This window comes from Perna viridis, chromosome 1 (assembly GCF_037379345.1).
Source record: "Perna viridis isolate PV_CMFRI_1.1 ecotype Kerala chromosome 1, ASM3737934v1, whole genome shotgun sequence".
Lineage (NCBI taxonomy): Eukaryota > Metazoa > Mollusca > Bivalvia > Mytilida > Mytilidae > Perna > Perna viridis.
In genome coordinates, this window is record NC_142445.1 from 55,956,850 (window position 1) to 55,974,250 (window position 17,401).

Consider the following 17,401-nt stretch of genomic DNA (forward strand, 5'->3'; position numbering starts at 1 on the left):
TTCTCTAAAAGCTAATTTATTACTAAACATATTTGGACAAAAAGGAACTTTTAATTTTCAGTTGATTTGAGACTAGATCTGAACTTATTTGCAGAAATAATAGAATATTATTGAGCTGAAAAATTGCCAGAAACATATTTACTGTTTATAAAATTTATTGAAAGAAATCAAATGAAACTACAATTGCACTATATTTTTGTGTAGTGTTCAGAAATTGTGGGGAAAATCCTAACATGAACCGGCAAAATAAGGTAATTTGATCATGTATGATCAAAAACCCAAATCAGAAAATCTCTTGAAAACTGTAAAACATATTTCTTGTTTTTTTGTTGGTTTTTTAAATTATTTTACACATTATAAGTCTGTAAATTTAGAAATAATGGAGATCTGTGATCTATTTGCAAACTGATTGATTATAATAAGAAAACTTTAATAAAACAGCTCTCTGGCAAGCCCAACAAATCATCGGTACTATCTTATTTTTGTAACCTGCAAGCAGACACTTTCATTTCATACAAAAAAAAAATTTGAACATACCATATATTTGTGACGTAAGCACAACTCAATTATTGGTCTATATATGTTTTTAGATAGTTTAAATCAGAAAACTTAAGACGACAAAAAAAGCAATACCTTAGTCTTGCTTTCTCCAACTATAGCCATAGGCAAGACAAAAAATCTTTTGTCACACAACATAATTAATGCCCCAAACTGACTTCCTGACCATTAACAAAAGATGCCACTTTTTTAATTGTATCATTATATGCAATTTTCTGCATATTTCTGCTGTACTAAGTACAGTACGCAGACAACTTACAAAATTTCCTTTTAATAATATTATGCAACAAGAGTGACCACAGTTCCTTGAATTGAAAATCTTAACTCCCAAAATTGATTTGAAATAAATGCAAGAGTTATATATTAAAATTCTTTTATTAATGAATAGAATGTTGTATAATGACAATAACTGAACTACATCACTACAGTACAGGTGTGATGCTTATAACAAAGATATCATTGGCAATTAAAGAACACTGCTTACAATGCAATTAAGATTTGAAGGCATTGGGAAGCTGGTTGATCTATAGTTTTTGGGACTAGCCATTTCTATTCCCCTATAGAAATCCACAGTAAAGGTTAAAAGCTTAGCAGAATATTTGAATAAAATGCTTGTCATTGCTCTAAGTAGTACTCCAGCTAAAAATCATGCAGATTCCGTAATATGGGATACACACCAAAAAAAGGCTACACATTTTCATTTTTGTTATTAAGTTGCTTTATAGGCCTATATGATGAAATGTATAATCATTCATTCCAATCTGTCTACTCTCAAGAGATAATTCACATTAAAAATTCAATGGTGTCTACTGTATTTCATTGTCATTTACAGAGTTATCTCCCTTTAGTTTGAATTCTACAGTACATCCTACATAACTTATATTTTTAATGAAAAGGGGTTATATGAAAAAAAATGCAGGTTAATTTCGGTTTACTAAAACGTTTTAAACAAAATATCAAAAGAAAAATATGTAGGCTTTCCATCCAAGAATCACATTTTGCATGATTCTCAACTGAAGTACTACTTAAATAGATTTTTTTTCTAACACTTTAAAGTCCTAGTAGAAGCAAGTCAGCAGACTTGTACAGAAGGACCAGTTTTTACGAAATCACGTTTCCCTTATATAATAAAAAACATCAAGTACATTACATTCAAACCTAATTTTTCTTCCTCATAATTAATAGCTTAAAAGGCCAGGATTGTATGACAGCTATGCTGCAGACAAATTAGCAAGATACTTTTACACATGGTACCACCTTCAATATATGAATTTCAATCTGTTTAATTATAAGAACATGTCCTAACAGTATTTTCTTGAAATTAATATCATTGCACCTGAAAAAACATCATGGCAAAGTTTGGAAGTAAATTGGTCTAAATTTCGATCATTTTGACTTATAAAATGAACTATCATGTGTATACCATTTGAGATAAATCATTCAAATACTACAAATTACAATATTTACTATTTTTTTTTATGAGTGCCACAGCAGCTTAATTTATATATCGCTTAATTCATCTCTGTAAACTACATATCAAACAATTTGAGAACATGCATGTATCATGAAACTGAATTTATCACTCAAGCAAAAAATAGTTTTGCCATATCACATCAGAACCACAGTCCAGTTTGTCTTCTTAATAGAGGTATATTATATCATGATTATACATGTGTCAATAAGAAAAGCACACAACAGAAACCTTAAGATAAAGAAAGCTTACACAAAGTACACAAATGTTTATGACATTGTTTAAGTTATTAGCAAATCTGCAAATGGTATGAATATTTTGTTCATGAAATATATAGTGGTATATTTATGTGAGAGTTATTAGATACCATCTCCTCTTCATGCTCTTAACGTTTCTTGGTCTTTCTTTAATTATCTCATCATTCATTGTTCTATTATCTTACACAAAATTCAACAATAAGGTTGCACAAAATAAGCTAACATTTATCAACATGTACATTTTGCCATTACTAAATGTTTGATACCCAATACAAATATTCAGTACAAATTTGATTACTTTAATAAAATATGTGGAGACTCCCATGGAGAATATGCAAGATATTATCAAAAACACAGGATACAGGTTGTCTTTTTTCTTTTTAAATTACTACATTTTCATAATAGTATGTTTCTAAACATGAAGACTTCATTGCTTATAAACACTTTTTAATATTTTGTATTGTCATGACAAACAGATAAGCATCTATTCAAGAAAGTTTCACACATAAAGAAGATAACAGGACATCAGCTTAATACCCAATGGTACCTCAAAAAGCGACTAGTTTATAAATGCTTTGTATTTGTTTTCAAATATATACTTTGTATAGCAAAATGTAAAGCAAAGGAGGAGTCTTTTCTATTTAATAAAAGTTATGCTATCACCAATGAAAAAGAAACATGATTTTTTTAAACAAAAACAAAAAAAAACAAAAAACAATTAAAAAAATGTTTGCACATACCAGTCATCTTTCTTTCAGATTCTTGCCCCGAAGATAATATTTGTTCAAATTAATATTGAACTTAAAATTCTTAGCTTTTAGTAAGGTTTATCTAGCTTTTAATAGTTGCCTTTTACTGCTTTATATTAGTAAATGACCAAATAATGGAAAATTACAATAAAAGTAAGCTTTACATACTGCTATTTCAAAAAATATGAAATAATCACCTAACTGGCAAACACAAGAATCATCATTAAGAACACTGCTTGCAATATATGCAGAACAAAAAAATATGCAAATTAAAATCAATATGATTGCAGTACTCAACTTTACACATCTTATTAATAAATATTGTTAGCAACTTATACTTTTATAGACTTATTTCAACTGTACTGGTATGCTGATACTGGTAATCAGAAAAAGAAAGAATATTTTGTTTTCAATTTCAGGGAATCCTCAGCATTTCAAGCTAATTTGAACAGATACCAGTATTCTGTTAATGTTTAATTCTTCAACCTCAGCGGCATTTTTATTAACATTATCCAATTTATTATAATGCCATTTATACTGATTTAATCTAACCTTGGATTTGTTATATTACCTGAAGAATGATCATTCATATAAAATGGTAGCAGTTAAAGTGAATAAATTTGAAATTCTTAGTTTCCATATTTTTTATCTATTAGCCGGAATATACTTTGTTATTGTTTAAATCAGAATTTGCATAATAATTAAACCAATATTAATTTTGTACAATGTACTGCATTCTTCTATACAATATAAGACTATCTGGGACTCAGTTTAATCTAGAAACTTGGTTTTTACATTATATACAAGATTTCTATAATAGTTTCACACACACAATCATCATTCATAATCTATGGAACAGCTGAAACCTAGTTCCAGACACAATTATATTCCCATCTATAAAAATGTTAGTCACCTAACATTAGATTTCAATAAAAGCAATAAAAATATTAAATAAAGGAAGCAAGCTTGTATTTAAGGCAACAAAATCTAAACAAAAGTTTAAATCCTTAAATAAGACTAGCTATTTCATAAGATTTAATAAAAAAAAGAGTAGAAGATTCATTTGATACCCTTATACGTGATTACAAAAAAGCTATGAATAAACCTTATTATATAGATAGCAGTGTCTTATCAAATGATCCCAGTGAAATAAATTTCGATAATTCGCACTGTGAAATAAATTTGGAAAATTTCACTCTCGGACTTTATCCTGCCAAAACATCACAACTTTGATATCAAACCGCCATTCACAGAATGTAAAATTCATGTTGAAACTGTTGATAAATATGAATAAATTCTATATCATAAATAGGATAATCAATTGGTTATCATGAATAACAAAAATATGACCATTCCTGCGAAGAACACTTGAGGATTTAACTTGTGCGCGAAACAAGTTCTGCACACTCTTTAAATCTAGGCATTCTTTAGCACTCGTGTTAATATTTTGATAATTCACTCATTCCAATTAATTATCCTATTAATTCTTATTTACATAGAAAAAAATTCTATGTCAATTACATTCAAAGTGGCAAAGTAAAAGTTCTCATGATACAATCAATTCACAAGATGAAAGTCAGAAATGAACTCTAACCTTTAAATCAAATTAAATGTAAAGACTTTCATATCCTTCAAGTTTGTAAAACTTGTATCCATTTGAATAGTTTCGGTTATATTTTTAGAACATTTAAACTCAGAAGATTAGTTTTAGAACAGTCTTTTGGCAAGTACAACAGAGCAAGCTATACTTTGAACATTTGCTTCAATTTGAAAGTAACTTTTTTCCCTAATAACATTCATATAAGGTAGCTAATGTACCCTCATACTGAATGCACTGTTTGCAATTAAAGATAATCAATAATTTGTTTTCCTTAATAAATTCACAATTGAATATAGTTTTTATAAGCTATATCATAGGTAATTGGAGATTTTATAAAAATATTGTATTCTAAGTGACATGCAATAAGAACTTATTGAATAATATATCAGATTTATCACATCAAATTTCTCCATGAGTGATTCCTTACTCATGAGTTTTAATCATTAATCAATGTGTCCCTTTTTCAGTAAAATATTAAGAAATATTATGACATGTTGAAGACACTTTATTTACAGCAAGCTCCTGAAGGTGGCTTGTTCGATTGGAAATCTACTGTGTTATGTGACTGTATGTCTTTTCCTGGGGTCTGTAATAAAAATTATAGCATAAAATAAATAGCTACCTCAATTTTGTTTACGCCACAACAGTTTTACTACAGCAGTCAAATCACACTGGCAGAGAACTTACAAGTGATACATGGACACTGAACATAATTATTATTGGGATGTCTCAAACTTTTTTCAAGTCGACAGAATGTATCCCATTTCTTGTCAATCTGTTGCATTCTGGTTGAATCTTTTTTTTAATTTCTGTGTTGCTGTGACATGGACCAACTTCCTAAAAATTCTGATACACGAAGTCAGTTTCAACCTTATTTGGCTTAATGCACAGGTATTGTCTATCAAATTAACATTTGCAACAAAATGACGTAGATTACAGTAAGAACCACTTAAAAGTAGTATAGCAGTCCTACAAGAAGGCATATTATCTAACTAAAAGACATAATTTTGACTTCAAGCAAACTGGTCATCTGTCTCCTACCAGTATATGCCTAAAGTTAGGAGGCAACAGAGTGGCTACCAATTTTACATTCTTTCTATAATTCAGCAGAAGATCAACCTTATATCCTTCGGCACTCCAGATTAAAATTATGCCACCATACAAATGGCAACAATTCATTAGCTAAATACTACAAAATTGAAAATAAAACTTATAAATTACTAAGAAATGTATCAAGTGTAATCTGTACCTTGTCAAGAATTTTTTGTGCTAAATCCATAAAAGCTTTCTCTACATTAACATTAGCCTTTGCACTAGTTTCTAAAAATGGTACACCATGTTCCTTTGCAATCTGAAATACATAACAAAAAAAAGATAATTCACATAAAATAAATAAAAATACTATTGGCAGGCTAGCAAACGCATATATGTAGATAATGTTGTTCTACTTCGAACTAATCTAAACTTATTCTTAAGTACATTTGTATTCTTGCTATTCAAGCATACAACAATAACTATTGGAATTAATTCTCAACTATATTTGTTGTCAAATCTTCAAATACATGTAACAAGTTACAAGACCATTGCATGTATAGACCTGTGTCACTATCATATAATTTCAGCATATATGTGTCTTCAACATATATATAGGTAAATTAAAAAACTACAGTGTAAGTTAATACAAATTCCCATATGTAATATCCTAATGATAGCATATAATGCTGAAAAAAGGCTAAGTTAAACATGCTGAAAATGCAGGAAAAGAATTAACTTCTCCAAAACAGGAGGTGAACATCTTCAATATATTGATAATCACCGTGCAAAGTATGAATAATATTGCTTAAATACATTTTTAGATACAGATTACACAAAATAGGTACTGTTCACAAAAAGAGAAGTTTAACATGCTGAAAATGTAAGGGAAAAATTATCAAAATTCTCAACAATAGGAGGTACAGTCCTTCAATATGTTAATAATAACTGCAAAGTTCCCCTACATTTTCAGCATGAGGGATGAAAGGACTGCCTGCCTGCTAGCACCATTGGTAACACAGGAAAAAATACGCATCTAATAAGACAATAAATGAAACCACCACACTGCAAAATATTTTTGGGGGTAAAAACAACCTAAAATAACCTGTGTAGATAATTTAATTACACCACAATTCGAACTTGATCTGCATTTTGTGATATTTACTCAATATTTACTCAAAGTTTGAAAAATTGTTAAGTTATCATCTGAGAACGATCAGGGGATAACAGAAATGCAACTTTTCAAGGGGGGGAGGGGGGGGCATCAAATAAATAATACCTGGCTTCTTTGTGTAGTGGGGTATAAAAATGACTGTGTCCTTACTACATACCATATTGTATTAAATTCTGTTCAATAGTTTTAACAAGTTGTGGTGACAAAATAAAAAAGACAGAAGAAAAATAAGGGATTAAACTACTGGCTGTCAAGCTATGTCAATACTTTCATATCTTGAGGATTCAGTGTCACTTTCAAACTGATTATTAGTGCAGCAGACAGCTTAGAATTTTTAGAATATTAATGGGCTTACAGGGTATACGGCTATATTATATTTCAAAGGAAAGATAAATCAATGTAGTTTTTGAATATCACTCTTTTCTAACTGAAAAGTGGTAGAGTTTTCTGCTATTCTGCATCACTTAGAGGAAGGGTCAAAGATCAACTGACCCCAATACACTTTGAAAATTAATTTAAGTGAAACTGTTCATTGTAGGTAATGGAAAACATGTAACATGTAAAGATCACATGTATAGACTTGACGCCATTGTTTTAGTGAAATACCTGATTAGCCTATGAACAGGATATGTGATCCCATACATTAATGCATTTTAATCAATAAATACCTTGCAAACGCAGAGAAACATAAAAAAAAACACTTTATTTAGAAGATTAATGATGAAAGGATACCCACTGCAGGGAATTCACCAGAATCCTTTCATCTCAATGTTGTCTTCTGCTGGCAATTTTACATGGAAACTAACTTTTATTGTCAATCTCCCGTGCCAAGAGGGGGTGTGCAAAATACATGGATGCATGTAATACACTGAAGATTGTGGTATATGGTACTTTTTTTTTTTTTTTTTTTTATAAATTTCTTTCTAATTTAAATAATAATAGTAAAGCTTACAGCTTCTCCACGGTCCTTTGACACTTGTCTTTTACTATCCATGTCACATTTATTACCAAGAATCATTTTCTCTACATCTTCATTTGCATGCTGAAATGTAAACAAACATTTTAAGAAATGAAGAAGAAAACTAATTCATAAACAAATAATGCCCTAAAGGTAAAATTATTATTCAATTATTGGAAAATTTAAGAGCCACATTTTGGGTTTAAAACTTGAGTGGAGTAATTGGATAATTCCTGTACCTGTAAATCAAACACTGGATATTATTTAAATATGCTGGATGAACTTAAAATGACCATGAAGTCTAGTCTTGATTTTCTGTCAGTTAAATAAAAGCAAATCAAAATAACTCAAATAACACAAAGTTGTATGCCAATAATTAACATTTTCATTGTTACCTTCAGCCACACTCAGAAAATAAGTGAAGTGATTCTGGTTACATCAAGAATCCATAGGGGCAGTAGGTTGGATTTTCATTTTTTCTCAATGAATTTTTTGTCCAACTTCAAAAGCATCCAGTAATTTACATGTTGAGAGAAACTAGAAATCATTGAGACGAAATGCATCTCTTTGGGTGCCGCGGTGACAATAAAGCCAAACATACCAAATTGATTTAGATGATCTAACCAAATGCCAAATATCAAAATCCCACATTGAAAGGCATAAAAGTTACTGGCCAGTCACTGAAGAACATGAATTTGACCTTGAAGTCAAAGTTCAAGGGCATAGGCCACCATCCATGATACATGACCCATCGTCTTTAGGAGATCTACCCACATGCCAAATATCAAAAGGCTACATTAAAAGACAAACAAGAGGCTCCAAGGAGCCTGAATTGTTCACCTGGTTATGTTTTTTGCCTTTCAAGGGCAATAATTCTAACAAGGAGTTGTCCAATGACTTGGACTTCTCACACTTTTGTATGCCTCATCATAAGGATCATTTCAGCATTAGAATGTTTCTTTCTACTGTGAAAGTACTTTAATTTGTGGATACCAATTTTCATGGTTCATGGAAGAAACACTAGATCATGGATTCCTGAATTCCTGGTTTTGAGTTTTTCAGTATACACATCAATGGGATTTCTCCTTTTCATTGGGAACGGAATTTTGAGGTTTGGCCTACCCACGAAAACCACGAAAATTTGTTTCCCATGAACAATAGTACTTTCACAGTATCTATCACAGTTTTCACAGTGCCTAAATCGCTCACCTGGTCATTATAGCTGGACTCTTGACCTTACCGTACTATAGTCACAAGAATTATTTAATCAATACAGAGCATCTTAATTATTCACCCAGTTTTTATATCATAAAATAAATCTCTGTCATTTTTTTACTCTTCAAGGGCAATAACTCCAACAATGAGCAACAGATCTTTATGAAAATTTCGGCATAACTTTTGGTTTCACCATGCAGATCAATTTCCCCTCTAGAAAATTAGGCTAAACCCTTTGATTTTTAAGTAATTTCAACAAATCGTCAATTTTTAGTAGTGGTGGCCATGTTTTCAACAGATAAAAAATTGTCAAGGATATCCAAACAAACATTCATGCAATGTTTGGTTCAAATCTATCCTAGAAGTTGTCTAAGAGAAGAGTTTTAAAAAAAGCCATTTCGGGACCCATAACCAGAGTTTGACACTAACTTCATTTATTTGGTGATAAACAGGACTACTTCAGTGGTAAATCAGGTTGTCCACAGACAGTTATGACGGGTCTGTTCTTAAATCTGATGAAAAAATATGGCAAAATTCAGATAGCCCACTGGACTACAATGAACATTTTTCAAGTAATCCTCCCCAAAATTAGGGTGGCACAGGACTACTGGACTACTGTTAGTGTTGATCCCTGTCATAACTCATTCATTTTCAATGAATCTTTCTGAAAATTTTGGAATAGGTCAATCCCATCATAATGAACAATTTCATTCCCTACCAGATTTTAGCTAAACCCAACTGTTTTTGATTTATTTGCATAATTCTGAAATTTGACCCCTATGGTCTATTTTCAGTAACGATGGCCATGTTGTTTGCCAGATCAAGAATCCCCAAACAAGGATTGTTAACATTCATGCAAAGTTTGGTTACAATCTGTTGAAAAGTTTCAGAGAAAATGTTTACGGACGACAACGATGAACGACAGACACAGTGCTGGCAATAGCTCGCATAGCCTTCTGGGCAGGTGAGCTAACAAACAACATTTTTCTCCTTTCAAGGTTAAGAACTCTAACAAGGAGTCATTTGACAACTTTAACCCAATGTAGACTTTTATAGCCCTTATACTAAGGATCATTTCTGCAATTGATAGAATTAACAATGGCCATGTTTTTCAACAAATCAAAAATCCCCACAACAGTTCTATGCAGAATACCCCAAGGAACATTCTCACCAAGTTTGGTTCCAGTTGGTCAAGTAGTGTCAGAGGAGAAGATTTTTGAAAGAAATAACATTAAAAATGGCAAAAAACGTCAAAAAAGGGCAATAATTCCAACATGACTTTTCAGATTAAAATGAAAATTTCACCATAGACAGTTCTCATTGTACTAAACACTTTTAACTGGTCAAATTTTGGCTAACCTAACGATTTTGGAGATGTGTGCAAAAAAAAACTAATGTCTGACCCCCTATGTTCTACTTTTAGTAATGGCAGCGATGTTTTTCAATGGATCAAAAATTCCAATATCAGTTCTATGCACTGCAGCAGAATACCCCAAAGAACATTCATACCGAGTTTGGTTCCAATTGGTCAAGTAGTGTCAGAGGAAAGGAGTTTTGAAAAATTGTTAACGACGAAGGACACCAAGTGATGGCAATAGCTCACATGGCCTTTGGCCTGGTGAGCTTATAAGTAACAGCCTGTACACAAATTTGTCACTGATAAACAAGGTATTTCACCTTGACGTCAATGTTCAAGGTCATAGTTCTCTATCCGTGTTATGCAACGCATAGCCTTTACATGATCTACCAGCATACCAAATTTCAAAAGCCCACATCATAAGACAAAAAAGATACAGCCTGGACACAAGTTTGTAACAGATACATGTAGGTCACTATAGGGTGACTGCTACTGTGAATGAAAACTGGACTAGCCAATCAGTGCCACTTTATAATTTTTTTCCCAAGCCTTAAGACATGTTTATAACTGTATTTGCATACCTCATCAATGTTCCTCAACCACTTAGATATATTTTCAAAAGTTTTATGATTTGTAATATCATAGACTAGCATGATTCCCATGGCTCCTCTGTAGTAGGATGTAGTAATTGTGTGGAATCTCTCTTGACCTGCTGTATCCCTGTAATACAAAATGGTGCCTTTGTTATGAAGTAAAGCAATACAAAACAATACCTTTGTTATGAAGTATAAATTCATAAAATGCTTTGCAGGGCATAGTTTGATATGATAGCAGAGGTTAAGCCATGAGAACATGGGCACTTATGGACACACAATTTAAGTTTGATACAGCTCTGAACTTTCATAGTGATAAAATACTTGTCACAGGATAAGACTTGGACCAGAATTAAAGTGGTCCTTTCTTGCCCCTTTATTTATGATTGATTCCAATCACAATTTTTCAACCCTTATTTTGGATTTGAGTTTAGGCCCATTCCCATTGAGGAAATATTTTCAAACATCAACAGTGTTTCTAATTATGACTGAATATAGCTGAAATATTGCTGCTCGGGCGTTAAACCCCAACAAACAAACAAACAACTCATGGTGACTTAAACACTGTCTCAAGATTTGTTATTTTTGAAAATCAAAATTACATTTCTCTGATCATTTGGGGTATACCAATAGATATTCTTTTCAATCTCATACATAGATAACTGCATTGCAATCTACATTTTGTATGTAATTCTACATGTATGTCTATGTTGTGCTCAAAATGGACGTTGGTAAAGCTCTCTAAATAAGCAAACAATGGCACACTATCCAAAGAATTCAGTAGCTGTCGTATACCTGCAAGTTTTTTTGGGAAAAAGTCAAGTATGGACATACTCTTTAGCTTGATATAGCTCTAAATTTTGAATGCAATAAAATAATTGACACAGGAAAAAACAAGAGGCTTCCAGGAGCCTGAATCGCTCACCTGGTTGAATTTTGCCTTTCAAAGACAATAAATTTAACAAGAAGTTATCCAACAATTTTGACTCAAGAAGTCTTTGGTAGGCTTATCAAGGATCATTTCTACAATTGAAAGTTTCTTTTAATCTACCATAGTTTTCAAGATACTGACTGAAAACTATATAACAAAAGGTCATTTTTCCCCTTTTAAGGGCAATAACCCTTACAAGGAGTTTTCTGACAAGTTTTATCCCTGCAGACTTTCATAATCCTAATAATAAGGTTCATTTCAGCTACTGAAAGAATTAGGCTATTTTTAGTAACAGTGGCCAAGTTTTTTGACGGATCAAAAATCCTTACATTAGTCTATGCAGGACACCCCATGGAACATTCACTAAGTTCCAATTGATCAAATAATGTCAGAGAAGATTTTTGAAAGAAATAACATTAAAAATAGCAAAAAAAAAAAAAACATTGAAAAGGGAAAATAACTCCGACATGGCTTCACAGATTGAAATGAAAATTTAACCACAGTTAGATCTCATCATGCTTAACACTTTTACCCAATCAGAATTTAACCTAACCTTACAGTTTTGGTGAAACATGCGAAAAACTACTTTCTGGTCCCTATGTTCTATTTTTAGTAACAGTGGCCATGTCTTTTGACGAATCAAAAAATCCCCACACCTGTTCTATGCAGAATACCTCAAAGAACATTGATACCAAGTTTGGATCTAATTAGTCAAGTACTTTCAGAGGGGAAGAGTTTTGTATAATTGTTAATGACGATGACAATGGACACAAAGTGATGGCAATAGCTCACATGGCCTTTGGCAGGTGAGCTAAAACCAGATCAGACTTGCTGACATCCCTTCTTCCTCAATAAGCACAACCTTCCAAAATCAATCAAAACCTGCCCTATGAGGCATAGCTTCAAAAAATTCATTTATTCTCACTCAAGTTATTATCTGTACATCAAGAAAATGGCTGATTCTGCCCCTTTTTGGCTCCATATTTATTAATATATGCAATAAAAAGCCCTAAAATCAATCCAAGCCTTCTTTCAAGGTATCATCTATTGCACCCTATGGTACAAAGAGATTCATACACTAAAGTTAATGTCCAGGAGCTTGCTTTTGGCCCCTTACAAACTGACTCCCAAAAATTAATCTTAGCTTTCAGATATGTGGTATTACACCTTGTAGTACGATATCAAAAAGATCCATTAACAATAATCAAGTTATTGTCCGCACATCATGAGAATGCTCATTTCTGGCCCTTTTTAGTTTCTACACAATTTCATTAAGATCTGCTCACTTTAACTTCAGTTATTGTACGGACTTGTATGGATTATACTGTATGGATGTCTATAAATGACAACAGCAATGCTGCAGGATACCATTTCAAGACATTTTTTGCAGTCATATAATAAATATATATCCATGTTGGTGGTTGAAAGATTGAAAATATTAAATTGTAGTCCATATAACTTTGAGTATTTGAATTATTATATATATATATATATATATATTCAAATATAAAAATGTACATCCTTTTTTTACCCTACAATGATTGGACAAATCAAGAAGAAAGTTGACACCAACATAACTAGTTTAATGTTGTATATGACGTATATAGAAGTGGGTGTATATTCTATCTTAATGTATTTAACAACTAAAATCAATTGTATAAGTCATTGATGTACTTCCCTTCACTAAATGTAAGTGGCCCATTACAATCTACATGTACTTATCATTCTTATCCAATACAGACTTGGTTTTCACTTCATGAAGATATTAGGGTTCTCAATGTTAAAATATATCTGACTATGAAGAATTCACCTACTTATCATTCTTTTCTAAACTTTCCCAACATTCAAGATAACATTTTTGATTTAATAGTAAAATTATGAAATACTCTCATTGAAGTAAAAGATCAAAACTACTTAAAAAAAGTTCTTAAGGAAAAATAGAACAATTTTCAAACCAGGAAACTAAGAATCATGACGTATTATCAACTTCCTTTCAAAGTACTTGTCTTCCACCTAAATTGAACCCAGCTTTATAATTCATTGTAAAACAACAGTTTGTACACTATAATTTCTATTTTAACTTGCAGTATCCTTTGGTATCAAACAAAAAAATAATGTTCATTTATTCAAAATGAATTCAGTATATCATTATATCACACCCTACATCTGGCAACTGGGACTGCAAAGAAATAATCATCGAAAGTCAATATTGATATGTCTGTCAAAATTACAACTTTATATATCTTCTCGGTTCTGTTCTTAAGTGAAGTTGTGCCTAGAGATTTGGCAGACATACAATGTACAGCCTAGTATATGGTCAAAACATGACACCATACAAACCAGCTCAAAAATCTAATAGAATGCATCAAATATGAAAAGAAAGACCTATCTGTCATATCGACCATTGGACTGTAACTTCTGTGGTACGGATAGCGTCTGCAGTCCCAGCTGCTGGCAAAAGGGTGTATATTTGTACAAATCAAAATGACACTGGCTTAGCTTCATTTAACACATTGCAATTTATTTAATTTAATGCTTACCATATCTGGAGTTTAATTTTCTTTCCACCAAGTTCTACTGTTTTAATTTTAAAATCAATACCTACAAATAAAGTTTTCATGGAATAGAGTTGCTTTCTAAGCTACAGAAGACAAAAAAATTATCATTATTTTTCCATTTATCAACAATGCAATAAGATGTCTTTATCTGTATGTAAGTCAGTTATGAACTACTTCAGACTTTCTGTTTAGAACAAACAAAGATAAAAGTACAGATGTTAATTTTTGTGCTTGTAGTTTGTGAAGACTGTAATAAAAATCTCTTAAGACATGTACATATCTACATCAGTTGTCTTAGAGTAAAAATGTGAAAAATGATTCCAGTAATAAAATTTACACAGACATGCTCACTATCTTCACCATAAATGTCATTATTCTGGCCTTAAGTGATTGTGTCTTCTACAACTACTTTCTTATCATCGACATGACTATACATCTCATCCCTGATATTTAAGCTAGAAAACTTCTTACATACATGTACAATGTTGATCAGACTATTTTTTGTGCAGTCAACAATATACACAGGTTATATGAGACTTTTTAAGTTTTTATAATCAATAAAATACTTTTTGTAAGAGGAAATACAAAAATATACTACAATGTGTCTAATTTTGAACAACTTTTGCAAAGAAACCATATATCTGTTTCCAATACATGTTTACTAAAAGTTACAGACCTAAGTACAAAACAATATTCATAGACCAGGCTTTTAGATGTAAATAAAAATATACATTTTTAGAAATGAAAAGCAAATTTTTCATTCTAGTGTGATGCACATTGTATTAATTAAGACTTATTTGATTAGAGTATTTCCATTCCCGGAAATACATTTGATGAAAGAATGAATTCATAAAAGCAAATATTTAAATACCTAAGTACTTCTATCAAAACTGTATAGAATAATAACTCAAAATACAAAAAAAGATAACAAGAATACAATCAGTCTTCATGATTTAATTTACTAGAATTTACTAGGCTTCAATAAGCTTTCCCTTGTGGATTCTATATATTTTTTTAAATCCCTGGATATTTGCATATCAGTTACATGTTACAGGTTGAAAACAACACTTAAAATTAGGGTTAACCCCATTCAAGGTGATACCCCTCATATGGTGTTTTTTATTATCAATTATAAAAAAAGAAAGCTCTAAAATTATCATATCAAATTTATAAATGGGAATATTTCTTGTATTTGAAGTACATTTTCAGAAGAAAGTATGCTTTTAATTCTAATACCTAAATAGCTGTGGGTCTTGAAATATGCATTTTTCTTGGTGTAATTTTTGAAATAATGACAATAACAATATGCTTTCTTTGTTAAAGTTACTAAAAATTACACAAATATTCCCCTTTTTAACTATTTCATATTTAGAAAATTTTTTCATAATGAAGGAAAAACCACCATAAGGGTAGTACCCAAAATGGGGCAGGGGGTCAACGCTTATTAGAGGTCTTGTTCCCAACCTGGTTAACCCTCTCACATTTTGAGAATGACTCCCACAAAATCAATAAATGTTTTTTTTTTAATCTCCCATTTAAGAATGCAAGTTTTGTGGGAGGTTTTTGGTTACAATTGTGTATGTGTTTAAGGTTACACTGGATGAACATATAGGGTAAGAAAGTAGGTACATGTAAGATCATTTTATTTTTAAAAATCATTCTAAATAGAAAACTAGGGAGGATTTCTTAACTTTAATAGTGATTAACTGAAACAAAAATGATAGTTTAGTGGCGATTCTTAATAAAATACCAATAAAATGTGCTAGGGCTGGCTAAAAAAGGGTAAATAGGGTACCCTTAAACAGACATTTTTTTCTTTGCCTAACTTTTATCTAAACAATACTTTCTTTTACATAAAAATCTCCCACATGAACTTACCAACAGGTCAACAGGAAAAAAGAATGTCATAAATATTACCACTGATAAAACATAATTAACGTTTTCAACATTCTTCTTTTACAGTGGGTTACAAAAACAAATGAGGTAAATGAAAAATTTTGAGACTTGTTCCCTACAGAATCTGTTCAATTTAACTTCTTTTATTAAACAGTTCATAACTATGTCATCATCTGATGAACAAGGACTTATTTCAATATAATAATTCTACTGTCAATTTATCAAATGAGTCATCATCATACCACTGAACTAATCAAACCCAATCCGTTTCTTTCAGCAGCAGCGGTATAAGCACACTCACCTATAGTCGAAATAAATGTAGTATTGAAGGCGTCATCTGAAAATCTAAACAGTAAACAAGTCTTCCCAACACCAGAGTCGCCAATCAAAAGTAATTTAAACAATAAATCGTAAGTCTTTTTCGCCATAACTTTGTTTATACTTTAGTAAAATGGCGGTGAGCTTCCTCTGTATCAAAAAAAAAACTTCCCTGGTTTATTTCCTTTCTTCAACTTAAAGGGTATCGTACAAAGTTCAGCATTGTGTCATTCTTTATAAATATTCAATTGTCTATTTAGGCCAGTAATATATAAACAGTAAATGAGTAAGAAAAGTTTTTCCTACGTCTGGCACGTCACTTCCTACTGGGTCATTTTAAAGGGAGACGAGGCTCGAAGTCAGTGAAGAGTTATCGTTCTTGGTTTACATTTTGCGATGCAATCGCCACATTTTACAGACGACATATTGCCCGTATTTTTTGGTCCCAATCGTGCAGTAAGTTTATTTTTTTTTGTATTGGCTATTAGTTGCTATATAAATCGACGTTTTTTCTATGTTTTCGTGACTTTCTGTGAGTTTACTACTTTTAAGACAGAAACATATTATTGTAGGTAACTGTGGTACCTGATCATACAATCGGTCAGTCACTGGTTTCAGTGTGCCCTTTAAAAAGTGAAATAGTGTGTATGAGGCGCGAAACTAGTATGGCAAGCCAAAGTGAACAAAAATTAGTATTTTTTATTGTTAAAAAATGAGTATTTTTAACATTACAA

At 31.4% G+C, this 17,401-nt stretch overlaps 1 protein-coding gene across 1 annotated transcript; it reads right to left on the minus strand.

Annotated features, from left to right (window-relative positions):
* Positions 1-914: 914 nt before the first annotated feature.
* LOC148629475 (ras-related protein Rab-10-like) lies at positions 915-17,031 on the minus strand. The gene is made up of 6 exons (XM_088551779.1): positions 16,651-17,031; positions 14,436-14,496; positions 10,953-11,091; positions 7,794-7,883; positions 5,885-5,986; positions 915-5,221 (listed from the first exon to the last, which is right to left on the minus strand). The coding sequence occupies exons 1-6, from the start codon at positions 16,775-16,777 to the stop codon at positions 5,141-5,143; spliced, it is 600 nt and encodes a 199-aa protein (XP_088407905.1). The 5' UTR covers positions 16,778-17,031; the 3' UTR covers positions 915-5,140.
* Positions 17,032-17,401: the final 370 nt, after the last annotated feature.